Source organism: Phyllobates terribilis, unplaced genomic scaffold (genome assembly GCF_046119375.1).
Source record: "Phyllobates terribilis strain yellow unplaced genomic scaffold, ASM4611937v1 Scaffold_13__5_contigs__length_258822181, whole genome shotgun sequence".
In the NCBI taxonomy this organism is placed as follows: domain Eukaryota; kingdom Metazoa; phylum Chordata; class Amphibia; order Anura; family Dendrobatidae; genus Phyllobates; species Phyllobates terribilis.
In genome coordinates, this window is record NW_027362773.1 from 176345813 (window position 1) to 176366861 (window position 21049).

The 21049-nt window shown below is 45.4% G+C and overlaps 1 protein-coding gene across 1 annotated transcript in view; it reads left to right on the top strand.

The window, feature by feature from the left end:
• OTOG (otogelin) overlaps window positions 1-21049 on the top strand; it is a 650929-nt gene that overhangs the window by 421162 nt on the left and 208718 nt on the right. The window contains exons 35-39 of the mRNA XM_073657941.1: window positions 986-1131; window positions 6210-6299; window positions 8504-8687; window positions 17656-17876; window positions 17973-18111. Coding sequence (XP_073514042.1) covers window positions 986-1131; window positions 6210-6299; window positions 8504-8687; window positions 17656-17876; window positions 17973-18111 — 780 coding nt within the window. The remainder of the gene's footprint in view (window positions 1-985; window positions 1132-6209; window positions 6300-8503; window positions 8688-17655; window positions 17877-17972; window positions 18112-21049) is intronic.

Sequence of the window (21049 nt, forward strand, 5' to 3'; positions counted from 1 at the left end):
GACGTGACTCTGGCATGTAACCTGTGTATGTGGCTGTGATCTGTGGACGTGACTGTGGCCTTTAAGCTGTGGATGTGGCTGTGATCTGTAGATGTAACTGTGCTCTGTAACCTGTGGATGTGGCTGTGATCTGTAGACGTGACTGTGGTCTGTAACCTGTGGATGTGGCTGTGATCTGTAGACATGACTGTGGTCTGTAACCTGTGGATGTGGCTGTGATCTGTAGACATGACTGTGGCCTGTAACCTGTGGATGTGGCTGTGATCTGTAGACGTGACTGTGGCCTGTAACCTGTGGATGTGGCTGTGATCTGTGGACGGGACTGTGGCTTGTAACCTGTGGATGTGGCTTTAATCCGTAGATGTGACTGTGGTCTGTAACCTGTGGATGTGGCTGTGATTTGTAGACGTGACTGTGGTCTATAACCTGTGGATTTGGCTGTGATCTGTAGACGTGACTGTGGTCTGTAACCTGTGGACGTGACTGTGGTCTGTAACCTGTGGATGTGACTGTGATCTGTAGACGTGACTGTGGTCTGTAACCTGTAGATGTGACTGTGATCTGTAGACGTGACTGTGGTCTGTAACCTGTGGACGTGGCTGCGATCTGTAATCTGTGGATGTGGCTGTGATCTGTAGACGTGACTGTGGTCTGTAACCAGTGGACGTCTGTAATGTATGGACATGACCTCATGGTTGCGTACGATATCACCTTATTTACCTGCATAGTTATAGGCCATGCTGTGGTCTGTAACTGTGGACGTGGCGGTGGATTGTAACCAGTGGATGCACTTAATATGTGGAGGTGACGTCATTGTGATGTAAGATATCTCCGTATTTCCCGGCTTAGTCATGGTCAGTACACTGTGGTCTGTACCCATGGATGAGGCGTTATGGTGATGTTCTTCTTGCCTCCTCAGTCTCCGCTCCTTTACCACGTCTGTGCTCCTTCTGGTGGTGATTAGAGAATCTGATTCTTCTTCCAGGCCGCTGCTCCATCTTCTCAGACTTGAGTTTTGTCACATTTGATGGCCGTTATCTTGCACTGTATAAAGAGGCATCGTACATCATGACCCTGACTGAGGACGAGTCTATAACAGTGCAGGTTTCTCGGTGTGGACACATGGGGCAGGTGAGAAACCTCCAGTTTTGTCATCTGTGTGGAGGACGCAGAGTAGGGTGGTGGAAAATCAAGGAGCACAAATTGTGGGAAAACAGTAGAGCAGATATTAGTGTTGTCCTCCAGAAGAATGTCCATCCCGCTCTTCTTTCAGTCTTGGCAGGCATGTGGTCTGGAGATACATACTAGATATGAGGAAGTAGCGGGGGTTGGGTGTCACAGGGCAATGCTCTCTCTCAGCGGTTAGCACCGCAGCCTTGCAGCGCTGGGGTCCTGGTTAAAATCCCACCAAGGACGACTTCTTTGAACAAATTATTAAACAACATGTATGTAAGTACATGGATAAGAATGAAGTGATTAACCAGAGTCAGCATGGGTTTGTAACTAACAAGTCATGTCAGACTAACTTAATTTCCTTCTATGACAGAATCACTGACTGGGTGGATCAGGGAAATGCTGTAGATATAGTATATCTTGACTTCAGCAAAGCATTTGACAAAGTATCTCACATCATCCTTATTGAAAAAATGACCAAGTATGCAATGGACCAGGCAACTGTTAGGTGGATTCATAACTGGCTTAGTGATCGGACTCAAAGGGTGGTTGTAAATGGCTTCACATCCAGCTGGATGAATGTCTCAAGTGGGGTACCACAGGGCTCCGTCCTGGGACCTGTATTGTTCAACATCTTTATCAATGATTTAGATGAAGGAATTGAGGGTAAACTGATTAAATTTTCTGATGACACAAAGCTAGGAGGGATAGCTAATACTAGAGAAGAGAGAGAGAGGATTCAAAAAGACCTAAATAAACTGGAGCAGTGGGCAGCAACCAACAGAATGGTTTTTAACAGGGAAAAATGCAAAGTACTACATCTGGGCAATAAAAATGAAAAAAGCATATACAGAATGGGAGGAATAGAGCTAAGCAACAGTACATGTGAAAAAGACTTAGGTATACTAATAGATCATAGACTGAACATGAGTCAACAGTGTGATGCAGCAGCAAAAAAGGCAAATACAATTCTGGGATGTATTAACAGAAGCATACAGTCTAGATCACGTGAAGTCATTATCGGTCTTTACTCCTCTTTGGTCAGACCTCATCTGGAATACTGTGTACAGTTTTGGGCACCACATTTTAAAAAAGACATAGACAAACTGGAGCAAGTTCAGAGAAGAGCGACCAGAATGGTGACTGGTCTGCAAACCATGTCCTATGAGGAACGGTTGCAGGATTTGGGAATGTTTAGCTTGCAAAAAAGAAGACTGAGAGGAGACTTAATAGCTGTCTACAAATATGTCAAGGGCTGTCACATTGTAGAAGGATCATCTTTATTCTCATTTGCACAAGGAAAGACTAGAAGCAATGGGATGAAACTAAATGGGAGGAGACAGATTAGATATTAGAAAAAACTTTTTGACAGTTAGGGTGATTAATGAGTGGAACAGGCGGCCACGAGAGGTGGTGAGTTCCTCTTCAATGGACGTCTTCAAACAGAGGCTGGACAGACATCTGTCTGAGATGATCTAGTGAATCCTGCTTTGAGCAGGGGGTTGGACCAGATGACCCAGGAGGTCCCTTCCAACTCTACCATTCTATGATTCTATGATTCTATGACATCTGCAAGGAGTTTGTATGTTCTCCCTGTGTTTGCGTTGTTTTCCTCCGGGTTCTCCGGTTTGCTCCCACACTCCAAAAACATACTGATAGGGAATATAGATTATGAGCCCCAATGGGGACAGTGCCGATAACATCTGTAAAGCGCTGTAGAATTAATGGCGCTATATAAGTGAGTAAAATAAATAAAAATAAATGTAATGGTAAAATGTGACCAATATTTAAATCGTCACTTGAGAGGGGATTTGTCACCCTCATATTGAAGCATGGCTTCATCATAACTTGATGGGAAAAAAAGGCTAAAACTTCATTCCCACCCCTGTCCAGTTATGACCCCCTGCTGTAAACAGGTTATTGAAGTGGGTTTTCTGATGGACAGCAGACACAAAGTCTATACTAAAGGCTGGGTGGCGACACTTTTAGCGCCTATGGAGATAAAGCTTCCTATGTTCCAAAGAACTACAAGCAGACTCTTGAGCCGAAGTCCAGTTAGGAATATTCTTTTTTTGTGACAGGCATAGGTCCTATAGTTATTGGAGACATATTTTTGGTTGTCGTGACAAAGTTTCGGACATAACGCAGTTACTTAGATAACTGTGCGGTCTGCACATCAGCCCCAAATTTATATTGGCCAGATGGATAACAATATACATGCCATGTTTGCAATCTATGGAAAGCTAAAATCATGATAGGAAATATGGCATTAGTATCTCCCGCCTGGGACCTCCAGGGGTGCAGATATCTATAAGATCGGGGATCCAATAATTTTTGAGACCTAGCCTTATCCAATTGACCAGCCCCCATATGAGCTCACCAAGGGGAGATATGTGGGTGTGACTTTTATCTAATAAAAGCAGGTTCTGAATTATAATCATTATTCAGTGCTAGAAGATACAGTTCACTGTAGGATTGTTCCATTTTCCTAATTGGCGTGCTTCCCTCCATAAATCTGAGCCATTCCTGCGACCAAAGGTTTAGTACTTTTATTTTGTTATCCCCTTTTTATTTTATGTAATTGTATATGCTCTATTGTTTTGTCTCCTCTTTTAATATCTTTTGTATATATTTATAAACACTGTCTACTATTCTGATTAAATATATAACATTTAATAGCTCTGTTCCTCTTGCTCAATCAACCACATCCCTCAAGCCTCATGAGGTCACATGTTACTAGTCACGGATGCTCAATCAGCCTGTATAAACGATTGTGGTGGTGGCAGATAGTTTTTCTTGGGTTGTTTGCGGAGTTTCTCTCTCTCTCTCTCTCTCTCTCTCTCTCTCTCTCTCTCACTCTCACTCTCACTCTCACTCTCACTCTCACTCTCTCTAACTCTCTCTCTCTCTAACTCTCTCTAACTCTCTAACTCTCTCTCTCTCTCTCTCTCTCTCTCTCTCTATATATATACAGTGGGTACGGAAAGTATTCAGGCCCGTTTAAATTTTTCACTCTTTGTTTCATTGCAGCCATTTGGTAAATTCTAAAAAGTTCATTTTTTTCTCATTAAAGTCCACTCTGCACCCCATCTTGACTGAAAAAAAGCAGAAATGTAGAAATTTTTGCAAATTTATTTAAAAAGAAAAACTGAAATATCACATGGTCATAAGTATTCAGCCCCTTTGCTCAGTATTGAGTAGAAGCCCCCTTTTGAGCTAGTACAGCCATGAGTCTTCTTGGGAATGATGCAACAAGTTTTTCACACCTGGATTTGGGGATCCTCGGCCATTCTTCCTTGCAGATCCTCTCCAGTTCCGTCAGGTTGGATGGTGAACGTTGGTGGACAGCCATTTTCAGGTCTCTCCAGAGATGATCAATTGGGTTTAGGTCAGGGCTCTGGCTGGGCCAGTCAAGAATGGTCACAGAGTTGTTCTGAAGCCACTCCTTTGTTATTTTAGCTGTGTGCTTAGGGTCATTGTCTTGTTGGAAGGTGAACCTTCGGCCAAGTCTGAGGTCCAGAGCACTCTGGGAGAGGTTTTCATCCAGGATATCTCTGTACTTGGCCGCATTCATGTTTCCTTCAATTGCAACCAGTCGTCCTGTCCCTGCAGCTGAAAAACACCCCCATAGCATGATGCTGCCACCACCATGTTTCACTGTTGGGATTGTATTGGGCAGGTGATGAGCAGTGCCTTGTTTTCTCAACACATACCGCTAAGAATTATCACCAAAAAGTTCTATCTTCGTCTCATCAGACCAGAGAATCTTATTTCTTATAGTCTGGGAGTCCTTCATGTGTTTTTGAGCAAACTCTATGCGGGCTTTCATATGTCTTGCAATGAGGAGAGGCTTCCGTCGGGCCACTCTGCCATAAAGACCTGACTGGTGGAGGGCTGCAGTGATAGTTTACTTTGTGGAACTTTCTCCCATCTCTGTACTGCATCTCTGGAGCTCAGCCACAGTGATCTTGGGGTTCTTCTCTACCTCTCTCACCAAGGCTCTTCTCCTACGATTGCTGAGGTTGGCTGGACGGCCAAGTCTAGGAAGACTTCTGGTGGTCCCAAACTTCTTCCATTTAAGGATTATGGAGGCCACTGTGCTCTTAGGAACCTTGAGTAATGCAGAAATTCTTTTGTAAGCTTGGCCAGATCTGTGCCTTGCCACAATTCCGTCTCTGAGCTCCTTGGGCCGTTCCTTTGAGCTCATGATTCTCATTTGGTCTGACATGCACTGTGAGCTGTGAGGTCTTATATAGACAGGGGTGTGCCTTTCCAAATCAAGCCCTATCAGTTTAATTAAACACAGCTGGACTCCAATGAAGGAGCAGAACCATCTCAAGGAGGATCACAAGGAAATGGACAGCATGTGACTTAAATATGAGTGTCTGGGCAAAGGGTCTGAATACTTATGACCATGCGATATTTCAGTTTTTCTTTTTTAATAAATTTGCAAAAATTTCTACATTTCTGTTTTTTTCAGTCAAGATGGTGTGCAGAGTGTACTGTAAGGAGAAAAAAATAAACTTTTTAGAATTTACCAAATGGCTGCAATGAAACAAAGAGTGAAAAATTTAAAGGGGCCTGAATACTTTCCGTACCCACTGTGTGTATATATATACCTCCTACCTACCTATATATATATACTCCATGCTTTGGAATCTGAGTTGTATATACTTTGGAATCTGAGTTGTATATACTTTACGCTCATTGCGAGTTTCCCAATAACCGGCCCAGTATGGGAAACAGATATGGCCTCGTCCATCACTCAGTCAATTGCGTAATTCTCCTGATGGTTGGAGGCAGCGGAGTGTTTGTTTCTGATAAACTGGTGGCAGCGGCGGGATATCTGCGTGATTCCCTGGCTGTGAAGAATCAGGATTTGGTTGGGGATCATAAAATGAAGGTAGAGTTGGGCTTGGAGAAGACCGTTAAATGTGGTCCAGATGTGCTGTAGATAAGGGCAGGCTTGCCATAATTGCCGTCACAAGGGCAGGGATAGGGATTGCTTAGACTAATCGCCTTCTCTTTATGCACAGGTTAATGGAGACAATTTTGCCCTTTGCTCATCTGTACTGGAGCTGACCTATGAAGCCAACCAAATAATCATTGATCGCTTAAGGCGGAAAGTAAGTGACCCCGTCCCACACACAATAATGTCACTCAAGGGTGAGACTTAGATCATTGATTGTATTTTTGGCAGTTGCTCGTGGGGGTCGTAGTGTTCTCTGTGGTATTGGCCTACAGCCAGGGTGCGTTGTGTGTGGAGCCAGGGTCTGTCATCTAGAAAATCTCACAACATTCCAGCTTAACCTGTGTCATCAACAGCACGGGGGAAATTGCGATGATGAGGGTTTCGTCCTCTCACAGGGCTATCTTGCAAAATATTTCACTGATGAATCTAAAAGTAACCTGAGCTATGGGAAACAAGTCCCAGCACTAACGAGAAAAAAAGCACCATAAAGTTGCTGCTTGCAGAAGATCACTAGCACCACCTTCCTATCAATATATTACTGCCGGGGAGGTGCTGCTAGCGACATACTGCCAGGAAAATGCTGAAAATATACTGGCGGGAGGTGCTGCCAAGGTCGCGCTGCCTGGAAGGTGATGACAGCACCTCCCTGCCAGTATATCTTCAGCATTTTCCTAGCAGTAAATAACTATCAGCACCTCCCCAACAGTATATATTCAAATGTCTTCCAGGCAGCATGTCATTGGCAGCACCTCCCAATCACTATATCTTCAGAACTGTCCTGGCAGTATATTGCTGGCAAGAGCTTCCTTGCAGTATATTGCTGGCAGCACCTTCACGACAGTAGATCGCTGGCAATACCTTCCCGACAGTAGATCACTGGCGGCACCTTCCAAACAGTAAATTGCTGGCGGCACCTTCCCAACAGTAGATCGCTGGCGGCACCTTCCTAACGGTAGATCACTGGCGAGACTTTCCCAACAGTAGATTGCTGGTGGCACCTTCCTAACAATAGATCACTGGTGAGACTTTCCCAACAGTAGATCGCTGGCAGCACCTTCCTGACAGAAGATCACTGGCAGCACCTTCCCGACAGTAGATCACTGGCGGCACCTTTCCAACAGTAGATCACTGGCGGCACCTTCCTGACAGCAGATCACTGGCAGCACCTTCCCGACAGTAGATCACTGGCAGCACCTTCTGACAGTATATTGCTGGCGGCACCTTTCCAACAGTAGATCACTGGCAGCACCTTCCCAACAGTATATTGCTGGCAGCACCTTCCCAACAGTAGATCACTGGTGGCACCTTCCTGACAGCAGATCACTGGCAGCACCTACCTGACAGTAGATCACTGGCAGCACCTTCCGACAGTATATTGCTGGCGGCACCTTCCCAACAGTAGATCACTGGCAGCACCTTCCCAACAGTATATTGCTGGCAGCACCTTCCCAACAGTATATTGCTGGCAGCACCTTCCCAACAGTAGATCACTGGCAGCACCTTCCCGACAGTAGATCACTGGCGGCACCTTCCTGACAGCAGATCACTGGCAGCACCTTTCCAACAGTAGATCACTGGCAGCAACTTCCCAACAGTATATTGCTGGCAGCACCTTCCCAACAGTATATTGCTGGCAGCACCTTCCCAACAGTAGATCACTGGCGGCACCTTCCTGACAGCAGATCACTGGCGGCACCTTCCTGACAGCAGATCACTGGCAGCACCTCCCCATCACTATATCTTCAGAACTGTCCTGGCAGTATATTGCTGGCAAGACCTTCCTAGCAGGAGATCTCTGGTAGCACCTCCCTTCCAGTATATCTTCTAGATCAGTGGTCCCCAGCTTCAAGTGGTCCTCTAACTGCTAATATCTTATTTTCTGTTTACCATATTTATTCCACTCCCCACCATGTATATCAGCATCCACCTGCTGTGCACGCCTACTCAGCAAAGTCACCATCTGGAGACCTGCTCTTCAGACCTGATATGAATGCATTAATATGGCAGACAGCTGCGAGCCACACATCATGGGCCTGCGAGCCACAGGTTGAAGACCCCTGTTATAGATCTTCCCAGTAGTATGTTGCTGGCCGTACCTTCCTGGCAGTGGATTGAGGAAAGTACCTTCCCGGCAGTAGATCACAGGCAGCACCTCTTCGGGAGCGTGGCTTTAATCATTTATGTTCAGTTTCACGTGTTGGGCCGTATATCACTGGCAGTGTCTCATTGGTGATACGTTTGGGACGGCTTTTTATTGGTGGTACATCCCTGAGAGTATCGGGGGTAGCCTATCATACTTAATACTTCATGACTGAATTGTTGCTTTACACTATGTAACTAAAATATTCTTTCTTATAGGTTGCTGTAAACTCAAGGAACGCCTGGCCAATGGTCAGGAAATATGGGTACAAGATCGTGGATACAGGAAACATGTACCTGATCGACACTCCATCAGACGTTCAGATTCAGTGGTTCCACAGCACTGGTTTGATGATCATTGAATCCAACTCCACCAGTAGACCCTCATCTATGGGGCTGTGCGGTAAGTACATGTACCTGATCCACAATATGGTTCTCCACAAGATCAGTGACCAAGTGTCCATCTATACACAGCTTGTGTAAGTATTTACCCCCTGAACATTCAGATTAAATTCTTTCAGGGTGAATATTTCTTCTTCTAGCGGCATTTATTTTGTTATTTTGTCTGAAGTGGTCTTCTACACCAATTTTGCCGATGGTCCTCTATTGCTCAGGTCCAGATTTTCACTGTTTGCTTTCTATCGTTGTAGTTATTTGTTTATAAAAAAAAATGTCCCCCTCAGTCAGAGGTCTCTTCCTGGATAGTAAATGTCTTCCCGAGTCCCGGTGCAATGATCTGGGTCTGGATTGGAGTCTTTTCATTGCAGCCATTGGAGTTGCACAGGCAGATAGCGTAGTCAATGGGAAGCCAGATGCCGGTACATGGGAACAGCAATAAAATATGGAGAAGTGTCAGGTGAGAGAGGTAACAAAGAAAATGACGGCACTTCCACTACAAAAACTAGGTGTGAACAGGTGCTTACTAAGAGCAGCTACCTCCATATATAATGAACACATAAAGTAGCACACTGTAACACTGAGTATATAGATATGAAATATGAATAGCTTAACTGCTGTAGAAAATAGAAATAAATGAAAAAAATTTTTGAAAATTTTTTTAGCGCATGTAAATATGAAGTATGGAAAATGAATAGCATTACTGCTGTAAATAAATGAGAAATCTTAGCGCATAAATTGGCCAATTCATGTGTACCTGACAGCCGCGGTAAGGCGTTTCTCGATGTCAGGACCTATCAATGTGAATACCTCTCTAAGAGACCTCCGTCTGCTTATGTGTGGGAAAGACAAATCCTGATGCGTCTTTTCATTGCAGCCATTGGAGTTGCACAGGCAGATAGCGTAGTCAATGGGAAGCCAGATGCCGGTACATGGGAACAGCAATAAAATATGGAGAAGTGTCAGGTGAGAGAGGTAGACTAAAGGTTGAGAGCTCAATAATTTCACATAGAAGGAAGAGCAAGGTAAGGCTTAAACGGGTGTCAAATCAGGGGAACACAGGGTGGAGCCATTCAGGAACAACAGGTATTAGTAGCTGAAATAGCGAGGAGCTGTCCAGGGAGCTGAATAGATGAAAGAGAAGAGCTGCTGCCTGGTGCACAGGAATAGCTAGGCTCGAGCCCGACAGTAGTCCCCTCCTTCTAGGATGGCCTCTGGACACCTCAGGGGCTCCTTTCTCTGGATGCCTTTGATGAAAGGCTCTCGTAAGTAGAGATGAGCAGTAACATTCAGTAATTTCAAATTCGGCACAAACATTTCACATTCGGATTCATGATCGCACCCACGAGCGTTTTTACTCAAAATATGCAAAATTCAGCCAAAGAGCGGTAGATGATTGCGTTTCCTCTAGGATAGTGGTCCTGTATGATGAGCGGGGGGGACGTGTTTGATGAGGGGAGGTGGTGAGGGATGGTGAGGAGCACTGGACTGTTATTGTTAATTTTTTTTTTCCTTAACTTGATGTGTGGAGATGCCGGCAGCCAATCAGGGCGCAGGAAACTTCCACAACGTTCAGACACAAGGGCTGGTATCATTGGCTGCCGAAGTCACATGTCCCTCTCCAGATAAAAATCGGACATGTTGTTTTGGTGCCATTTTGACAGTGTAACAACGCAGAGAGGATGCTCCTGACGCTGCTTCTCGATAGTGAGATAGTTAGCTAGGCGGCTGCTTGTAAGTCAGATAGTTTAGATAGATAGGATCCTGTGTGGCTGTGAAATCCACCTTCAAGCAGATCAATCGTTTTTGCTAATAGTGTGGCCCAGACATAGACACCAGGCCACCAGATCTCTGTTGTGCTGATATTGTGCTCCATGCAGGAGTACATCTTTGAAACTCTATTTTTGTTTTGTTACTACCGTGCTACATAAAGCAGGCCACATCTGAGCTTGCAATTGTTTTGCGCTGAGATTCTGCTGGATCCAGGGCTATATAGTAGAAAATCTAAATTATTTGTGCTAATAGCGTGCTCCAGCCACACTATCTGAGCAAATAAATACTGGTAATTTAGTGACAGGTGACTGACAGGTCTGGGCCCAGGTTTGTTAAACAGCTGCTTAAAAGAGGGGAAGGATACATCCAACATGAGTGGGAAAAAGAAAGGTCATGGTGGAAGGGGGAATAGGATTGGTGTTCAAGGTGAATATGGGGTAGGTGGTAATGTTAGTGAAAGCACTAGTAGTGAACCAACACCGTCACATCCTATCCAAAGACAGCTGTTACTGGACAGGCTACTCCACTCCCTTTCTTTAGCAGCCGCACAGCGGTACACCTTATAGATGCCGGCCAGAAAGAACATGTGCTCCAGTGGATGGCAAGCGCTGCATCAAGTGGCCTCTCCTCCTCTTCCTCCACCTTAACATCACACACAGTACAGTCCACAGAGGTGGGACCCCTCCAATTACCCTTCCTTCCGCCCACGTCACAACTCTCCAAGCGCCCAACTGACTGTAAGGAACCACAGATGGGCGAGTCTGTAGAACTGTTCATTGATTCTATACCATGGGCATCAGAAGTGTACTCCAAAGATTCACAGAGTCAAGAGGAGGAAAGCATCTGCACCTATGCCCAAAATGTATTTCTGTTGGATCCGGGGCCGGATGAAGTAGGGTCCGAGCTGAACCTTGACCCTTTTGGGCATCTTTGAATGTGTTGTCTATATGTTTGATTTTGCCTCCCATTGAATGCAATGAGATTCGGATATATTCAATGAACTGTTCGGCGAACATTGGGAAATTCGTAGAATGGTACCAAATCGAACCTTGAGATGTTCACTCATCTCTAATTGTAAGTCTATGGACTTGAACATTGCCCTCCGGCCCCCATGAATTTCTTCTGGCCCATAACCCTTTAATTCCAGCAAATCCTGTCATTTGCCTCTAAACCTTCCAGAGTCCCGAATGTTATAAACAATATATTCTTCTTCACCTTGGACCTTCAGGTGGAGGAGGTGACCAGTTTCTTCCTGGAAAAGGGTTTTCATTAGATAGTTTGCACAAGGATCCATGAAATACAGGAGAACATTTCAGGCTGTTAGAAAGTTTTGAATGGAAAGTAACTTGGTTAATTAGTGCAGAAATGTGTAAAGGTCTTATGGATTTTTGACCCAATTTAGAAAATGGTATTTCAGTTTTGTAGATTTTTAGTTGACAGCCAACGCTTGTCCTGACCCCTGTGTCTATTTCTGGATAATAAATCTTCTCAGTCTCCGGTGTCTTGCTGGATAATATATCTTCTCCTCAGTTCTGGGTTTCTTGCTTGATAATAGATACCGGTGTTACGCCTCTCACCCAGCCAAACCAGAACTCACACTTTGCACTGACGAGGGGCAGTACCCCGAAACACAGTGTCTGCAAATTGAGTTTCTGGTTCTGGCTTATATCCTAAGTCACGTGATAAGGCTCGTTAAAGGGTCACTATAGACTTTAGGATTGCTACTTCCTGTAGGTGGCGCTAGAGTTCTGGTCCTCTTCCTCTCTAAAGAGACAATTTGCTTTGCTTGATAATACATCTCCTCGTCAGTCTCCGGTGTCTTGCTTGATAATACATCTCCTCCTCAGTCTCCGGTGTCTTGCTTGATAATACATCTCCTCCTCAGTCTCCGGTGTCTTGCTTGATAATACATCTCCTCCTCAGTCTCCGGTGTCTTGCTGGACAATACATCTCCTCGTCAGTCTCCAGTGTCTTGCTGGATAATACATCTCCTCGTCAGTCTCCGGTGTCTTGTTGGATAATACATCTCCTCGTCAGTCTCCGGTGTCTTGCTGGATAATACATCTCCTCCTCAGTCATCAGTGTCTTGCTTGATAATACATCTCCTCCTCAGTCTCCGGTGTCTTGCTTGATAATACATCTCCTCCTCAGTCTCCAGTGCTTTGCTTGATAATAAATCTCTTCCTCAGTCCCCGGTGTCTTGCTTGATAATACATCTCCTCGTCAGTCTCTGGTGTCTTGCTGGATAATACATCTCCTCGTCAGTCTCTGGTGTCTTGCTGGATAATACATCTCCTCCTCAGTCACCAGTGTCTTGCTTGATAATACATCTCCTCCTCAGTCACCAGTGTCTTTCTGGACAAGACATCTCCTCCTCAGTCATCATTGTCCTGCTGGACAATACATCTCCTCCTCAGTCTCCAGTGTCTTGCTTGATAATACATCTCCTCCTCAGTCTCCAGTGTCTTGATAGATAATACATCTCCTCCTCAGTCTCCAGTGTCTTGCTTGATAATACATCTCCTCCTCAGTCACCAGTGTCTTTCTGGACAATACATTTCCTCCTCAGTCTCCAGTGCTTTGCTTGATAATAAATCTCTTCCTCAGTCCCCGGTGTCTTGCTTGATAATACATCTCCTCGTCAGTCTCTGGTGTCTTGCTGGATAATACATCTCCTCGTCAGTCTCTGGTGTCTTGCTTGATAATACATCTCCTCCTCAGTCACCAGTGTCTTTCTGGACAAGACATCTCCTCCTCAGTCATCATTGTCCTGCTGGACAATACATCTCCTCCTCAGTCTCCAGTGTCTTGCTTGATAATACATCTCCTCCTCAGTCTCCAGTGTCTTGATAGATAATACATCTCATCCTCAGTCTCTGCAGTCTTTCTGGACAATACATCTTCTCCTCAGTCTCTGCAGTCTTTCTGGACAATACATCTCCTCCTCAGTCTTCGGTGTCTTTCTGGATAATACATCTCATCCTCAGTCTCTGGTGTCTTTCTGGACAGTACATCTCCTCCTCAGTCTCCAGTGTCTTGCTTGATAATACATCTCCTCCTCAGTCTCCGGTGTCTTGCTGGATAATACATCTCCTCCTCAGTCTTCGGTGTCTTGCTGGATAATACATCTCCTCCTCAGTCTTCGGTGTCTTTCTGGACAGTACATCTCCTCCTCAGTCTCCAGTGTCTTGCTGGATAATACATCTCCTCCTCAGTCTTCGGTGTCTTGCTGGATAATACATCTCCTCCTCAGTCTCCAGTGTCTTGCTGGATAATACATCTCCTCCTCAGTCTCCAGTGTCTTGCTGGATAATACATCTCCTCCTCAGTCTCCAGTGTCTTGCTGGATAATACATCTCCTCCTCAGTCTCTGCAGTCTTTCTGGACAGTACATCTCCTCCTCAGTCTTCGGTGTCTTTCTGGACAGTACATCTCCTCCTCAGTCTCTGCAGTCTTTCTGGACAGTACATCTCCTCCTCAGTCTCCGGTGTCTTGCTGGATAATACATCTCCTCCTAGGTCTCCAGTGTCTTGCTGGATAATACATCTCCTCCTCAGTCTCCAGTGTCTTGCTGGATAATACATCTCCTCCTCAGTCTCTGCAGTCTTTCTGGACAATACATCTCCTCCTCAGTCTCCGGTGTATTGCTGGATAATACATCTCCTCCTCAGTCTCTGCAGTCTTTCTGGACAATACATCTCCTCCTCAGTCTTCGGTGTCTTGCTGGATAATACATCTCCTCCTCAGTCTTCGGTGTCTTTCTGGATAGTACATCTCCTCCTCAGTCTCCAGTGTCTTGCTTGATAATACATCTCCTCCTCAGTCTCCGGTGTCTTGCTGGATAATACATCTCCTCCTCAGTCACCAGTGTCTTGCTTGATAATACATCTCCTCCTCAGTCACCAGTGTCTTTCTGGACAAGACATCTCCTCCTCAGTCATCATTGTCCTGCTGGACAATACATCTCCTCCTCAGTCTCCAGTGTCTTGCTTGATAATACATCTCCTCCTTAGTCTCCAGTGTCTTGATAGATAATACATCTCATCCTCAGTCTCTGCAGTCTTTCTGGACAGTACATCTCCTCCTCAGTCTCCAGTGTCTTGCTGGATAATACATCTCCTCCTCAGTCTCCAGTGTCTTGCTGGATAATACATCTCCTCCTCAGTCTCTGCAGTCTTTCTGGACAGTACATCTCCTCCTCAGTCTTCGGTGTCTTGCTGGATAATACATCTCCTCCTAAGTCTTCGGTGTCTTTCTGGACAGTACATCTCCTCCTCAGTCTCCAGTGTCTTGCTGGATAATACATCTCCTCCTCAGTCTCCAGTGTCTTGCTGGATAATACATCTCCTCCTCAGTCTCTGCAGTCTTTCTGGACAGTACATCTCCTCCTCAGTCTTCGGTGTCTTTCTGGACAGTACATCTCCTCCTCAGTCTCTGCAGTCTTTCTGGACAGTACATCTCCTCCTCAGTCTCCGGTGTCTTGCTGGATAATACATCTCCTCCTCAGTCTCCAGTGTCTTGCTGGATAATACATCTCCTCCTCAGTCTCCAGTGTCTTGCTGGATAATACATCTCCTCCTCAGTCTCTGCAGTCTTTCTGGACAGTACATCTCCTCCTCAGTCTCTGCAGTCTTTCTGGACAGTACATCTCCTCCTCAGTCTCTGCAGTCTTTCTGGACAGTACATCTCCTCCTCAGTCTCCAGTGTCTTGCTGGATAATACATCTCCTCCTCAGTCTCCAGTGTCTTGCTGGATAATACATCTCCTCCTCAGTCTTCGGTGTCTTGCTGGATAATACATCTCCTCCTCAGTCTTCAGTGTCTTTCTGGACAGTACATCTCCTCCTCAGTCTCCAGTGTCTTGCTGGATAATACATCTCCTCCTCAGTCTTCGGTGTCTTGCTGGATAATACATCTCCTCCTCAGTCTTCGGTGTCTTTCTGGACAGTACATCTCCTCCTCAGTCTCTGCAGTCTTTCTGGACAGTACATCTCCTCCTCAGTCTCCGGTGTCTTGCTGGATAATACATCTCCTCCTCAGTCTCCAGTGTCTTGCTGGATAATACATCTCCTCCTCAGTCTCTGCAGTCTTTCTGGACAGTACATCTCCTCCTCAGTCTTCGGTGTCTTGCTGGATAATACATCTCCTCCTAAGTCTTCGGTGTCTTTCTGGACAGTACATCTCCTCCTCAGTCTCCAGTGTCTTGCTGGATAATACATCTCCTCCTCAGTCTCCAGTGTCTTGCTGGATAATACATCTCCTCCTCAGTCTCTGCAGTCTTTCTGGACAGTACATCTCCTCCTCAGTCTTCGGTGTCTTTCTGGACAGTACATCTCCTCCTCAGTCTCTGCAGTCTTTCTGGACAGTACATCTCCTCCTCAGTCTCCGGTGTCTTGCTGGATAATACATCTCCTCCTCAGTCTCCAGTGTCTTGCTGTATAATACATCTCCTCCTCAGTCTCCAGTGTCTTGCTGGATAATACATCTCCTCCTCAGTCTCTGCAGTCTTTCTGGACAGTACATCTCCTCCTCAGTCTCTGCAGTCTTTCTGGACAGTACATCTCCTCCTCAGTCTCTGCAGTCTTTCTGGACAGTACATCTCCTCCTCAGTCTCCAGTGTCTTGCTGGATAATACATCTCCTCCTCAGTCTCCAGTGTCTTGCTGGATAATACATCTCCTCCTCAGTCTTCGGTGTCTTGCTGGATAATACATCTCCTCCTCAGTCTTCGGTGTCTTTCTGGACAGTACATCTCCTCCTCAGTCTCCAGTGTCTTGCTGGATAATACATCTCCTCCTCAGTCTTCGGTGTCTTGCTGGATAATACATCTCCTCCTCAGTCTTCGGTGTCTTTCTGGACAGTACATCTCCTCCTCAGTCTCTGCAGTCTTTCTGGACAGTACATCTCCTCCTCAGTCTCCGGTGTCTTGCTGGATAATACATCTCCTCCTCAGTCTCCAGTGTCTTGCTGGATAATACATCTCCTCCTCAGTCTCTGCAGTCTTTCTGGACAGTACATCTCCTCCTCAGTCTTCGGTGTCTTGCTGGATAATACATCTCCTCCTAAGTCTTCGGTGTCTTTCTGGACAGTACATCTCCTCCTCAGTCTCCAGTGTCTTGCTGGATAATACATCTCCTCCTCAGTCTCCAGTGTCTTGCTGGATAATACATCTCCTCCTCAGTCTCTGCAGTCTTTCTGGACAGTACATCTCCTCCTCAGTCTTCGGTGTCTTTCTGGACAGTACATCTCCTCCTCAGTCTCTGCAGTCTTTCTGGACAGTACATCTCCTCCTCAGTCTCCGGTGTCTTGCTGGATAATACATCTCCTCCTCAGTCTCCAGTGTCTTGCTGGATAATACATCTCCTCCTCAGTCTCCAGTGTCTTGCTGGATAATACATCTCCTCCTCAGTCTCTGCAGTCTTTCTGGACAGTACATCTCCTCCTCAGTCTCTGCAGTCTTTCTGGACAGTACATCTCCTCCTCAGTCTCTGCAGTCTTTCTGGACAGTACATCTCCTCCTCAGTCTCCAGTGTCTTGCTGGATAATACATCTCCTCCTCAGTCTCCAGTGTCTTGCTGGATAATACATCTCCTCCTCAGTCTTCGGTGTCTTGCTGGATAATACATCTCCTCCTCAGTCTCCGGTGTCTTGCTGGATAATACATCTCCTCCTCAGTCTCCAGTGTCTTGCTGGATAATACATCTCCTCCTCAGTCTCTGCAGTCTTTCTGGACAGTACATCTCCTCCTCAGTCTTCGGTGTCTTTCTGGACAGTACATCTCCTCCTCAGTCTCTGCAGTCTTTCTGGACAGTACATCTCCTCCTCAGTCTCCGGTGTCTTGCTGGATAATACATCTCCTCCTCAGTCTCCAGTGTCTTGCTGGATAATACATCTCCTCCTCAGTCTCTGCAGTCTTTCTGGACAATACATCTCCTCCTCAGTCTCCGGTGTATTGCTGGATAATAAGCCTCACCTCTGCCATGTGTACAGAAGCATTGCATGTTTACCTTCTCATTAGCACTGACTTTGGCTTGACAGGTCCCAGCACCTCGGCAGAAGGTCTAAGTTATTGTGAGTCTTCTTTCCTACCTCTAGCCTTCTCTTTAATGCTGTTGGAGCACTCGGGTTCTCCAGCCCTATTCTTCCCTATTTTGTGTCTGATTTTTGACAAGAATCAATTTTTATGCCGTTTTCTGTTTTTCAGGATTCTGCGATGGAAATGCAACAAACGACTTCACTTTGCCCAATGGCCGAGTGTTATCCATGGACGATGATCCTGAGGAGTTTTTGGACAGCTGGCAAGTCCCCTACACATTAAAATATGTTGGAAAAGAGAGACACCGGGATGTGAACTGTACGGTTATGGACTGCTCCGAGTGCATGTGGATGATCTTAAACTTGACGTTCAGCAGCTGCCATCCATATGTAAGTATCCTTTCTGGTCATAGCCACTCGTGTGGGGCAAGGTGTGCTGGGGCCACTGGATGTGTCTTGTTGATTACAGCTCCTAACATCCTGCAGGTGTCGCCCGAGACGTTCTGTGAACTATGGGTGCAGGATGCAGACTACACCCGGGATCTGTGTAAAGCTTTGACCGCCTACTCTGCCATGTGTCACAAATTTAATGTCTGTATTGAGTGGAGGAGACCTGATTTCTGCCGTAAGTGGCGCTCATTCCACCTAATATTTCTCACCTGAGAGAGTGATCAGTGAGATCCGAAATAGGAGACATGGACTAAGATCTGATGGGGGTGATTGTACCACAGTCTGTGAGGGGCGGAGGATGGAGATCTGATGAGAGTGATTGTACCACAGCCTGTGAGGGGCAGAGGATGGAGATCTGATAAGGGTGATTGTACCACAGCCTGTGAGGGGCGGATGATGCAGATCTGATGAGGGTGATTGTGACGACACAACTTCTAATCTTAATCAGCCAGATGTCTCGATTTGCTAGACCAAGAGAATTACACTATTGTTTCTGTGTTGACTTTTGAATGTATGTGTTTTTCTTTGGCTGGTCAAAAAGGACATACTAGTATTTGTATAAAACTGAATGTTGACTTCTGTTGGTTTGGAAACAATTGTGTTTGGTAATATGCTAATTACATATTGTACTAAGCCAGTTAGTTGTTAATTTACAACAGCAAGGGGATACCAACTATGCAAATTGATTAAATGCTCAAACAATGAAACTTCAGCCCTGCGCCTTTCTCCCTGACCTGTGGCTGATGACCCTAGCCACATATGTAAATATAAAAAGGGTTTTCTATCCTGCTGCAAAGAGAATTATTATTATTATTTATTTATATGGCCCATTGATTCCATGGCGCTGTACATGAGAAGGAGTTACATACCAGATACAGATATCACTTACAGTAACTAACAATGATAGACGGGTACAGAGGGAGGAGGACCCTGCCCCTGCGGGCTTACATTCTACAGATACATTGTATATTATTATTATTTATATAACACCATTGATTCCATGGTGCTGTACATGAGAAGAGGTTACATACCAGATACAGATATCACTTACAGTAAAGAACTAACAATGATAGACGGGTACAGAGGGAGGAGGACCCTGCCCCTGGGGGCTTACATTCTACAGATACATTGTATATTATTATTATTTATATAGCGCCATTGATTCCATGGCGCTGTACATGAGAAGGGGTTACATACCAGATACATATATCACTTACAGTAAACTAACAATGATAGACAGGTACAGAGGGAGGAGGACCCTGCCCCTGCGGGCTTACATTCTACAGATACATTGTATATTATTATTATTTATATAGCTCCATTGATTCCATGGTGCTGTACATGAGAAGGGGTTACATACCAGATACAGATATAACTTACAGTAAACAACTAACAATGATAGACGGGTACAGAGGAGGAGGACCCTGCCCCTGCGGGCTTACATTCTACAGATACATTGTATATTATTATTATTTATATAGCTCCATTGATTCCATGGTGCTGTACATGAGAAGAGGTTACATACCAGATACAGATATCACTTACAGTAAACAACTAACAATGATAGACTGGTACAGAGGGAGGAGGACCCTGGCCTTGCGGGCTTACATGCTACAGGATCAGGGAGAATCAGAGAGCCTCTTCAGGACAGTAGTTTTGGTAGCATGGCTCCATCCAGAGAAACTCAGATTTGTATTCTATAGGATTCCAGCCTAAGGGTACGATTACTACGTGTTTCGTGGACGTCCCGTCCACTTCCTCAGGTACATCAGCTATGTACCTGAGGAAGTGGACGGGACGTCCACGAAACACGTAGTAATCGTAGCTTTTAACAATAAACCACAAGATTGTTTAATTATACAATCTCTCGTCATAATTCTTCACTACGGAGGAGCGCGGATTTTTTACCAGCACCTACTTCATCCTACTACAGACTACCTACAAGATCCCTAGGGATTCTGTGTTGGCTGCAGCCCTTCGTCACTAATTCTTACATGAGTTGTGCATTTCACAACTCATTAAGGTGAGCACATTTTCTTTTTACCCACGTGGTTGTTGTTGGATAACAGCGCTATTGCGCCCCTATCTTTTTACTTAGCTTCCTAAGCTTGACGCTACCTCCTCTCTGTGGGGGCCCGCCAAAAGCGGGGGGCCACAGGTTGAGGTAGTTGACCCAGGAAGTCCCAAAGTCGCAGCTGTTCTATTCCCGGCGGGCCAGCGGAAGGGTGAGACTGTGTAATGTTGTACCATCTTGGGTATTTGCTGGGACTGTTCTATGTGTTTATTGTCTCTTTGGTGGTTCAATAAAGTATTGCCACCCTGTTTTACCCTCACCCTGTGTTGTCTGAGTAGTACTATGCCCACGGAAGACCCCGGATCTTCACATATTGGTGGCAGCAGTGGGATACTACTCAGCTCAGCGGATCTGGGTGAGCTGTAAGGGGACTGGTGTTCGCACATTGTCCAAAGGGCTCCACAACCAGAGAGGCATATACAGGCACATATCACTAAATTAGAAAATCATAAAAAAAGTTCATTTATTTCAGTTATTCAATACAAAAAATGAAACTCATATATTATATAGAGCAGGGGTGGGCAATTCATTTTCCCAAGGGGCCACATGAGAGACTGGCACTGCCTATGGAGGGCCGAACCATTTGGCTGAACTTAAAAGGGCGGTCCGAAACTCAAGGTGAATTTCATACTAAATGTCTATCTAATTAATGTAATTCTGTATTCTCCTTTTCTAATATACTTCAATTGAAAATTCCCTAATGTACCCTCTCCAGTCTGACCTCCTGTCTGTTTTTTTTAACCTCCAATGACATCTTGTTTAGAATACTCACACTAGACGTCACCAAGTGGTAGAGGTGGAGGTCACTGCCGCAGCTTCTGAACCCTCCCTGAAATGAAGCGGCATCAATTATGTCTGTTTCAGGTGCTGGGCTAGTCCCTGCTCTACTGATAATGCGCCTGTTGTAAATTCTGACATATGCATAGTATGAGCTCCCAGCGCTATATTCCTTTGAATGCACAGTGACAGTGCGCTCCCTTGCCGGCTCTAAAGAGGAGTGATGAGCCAGCAAGAGAGCGCACTGTTGGTCGAAATTGTA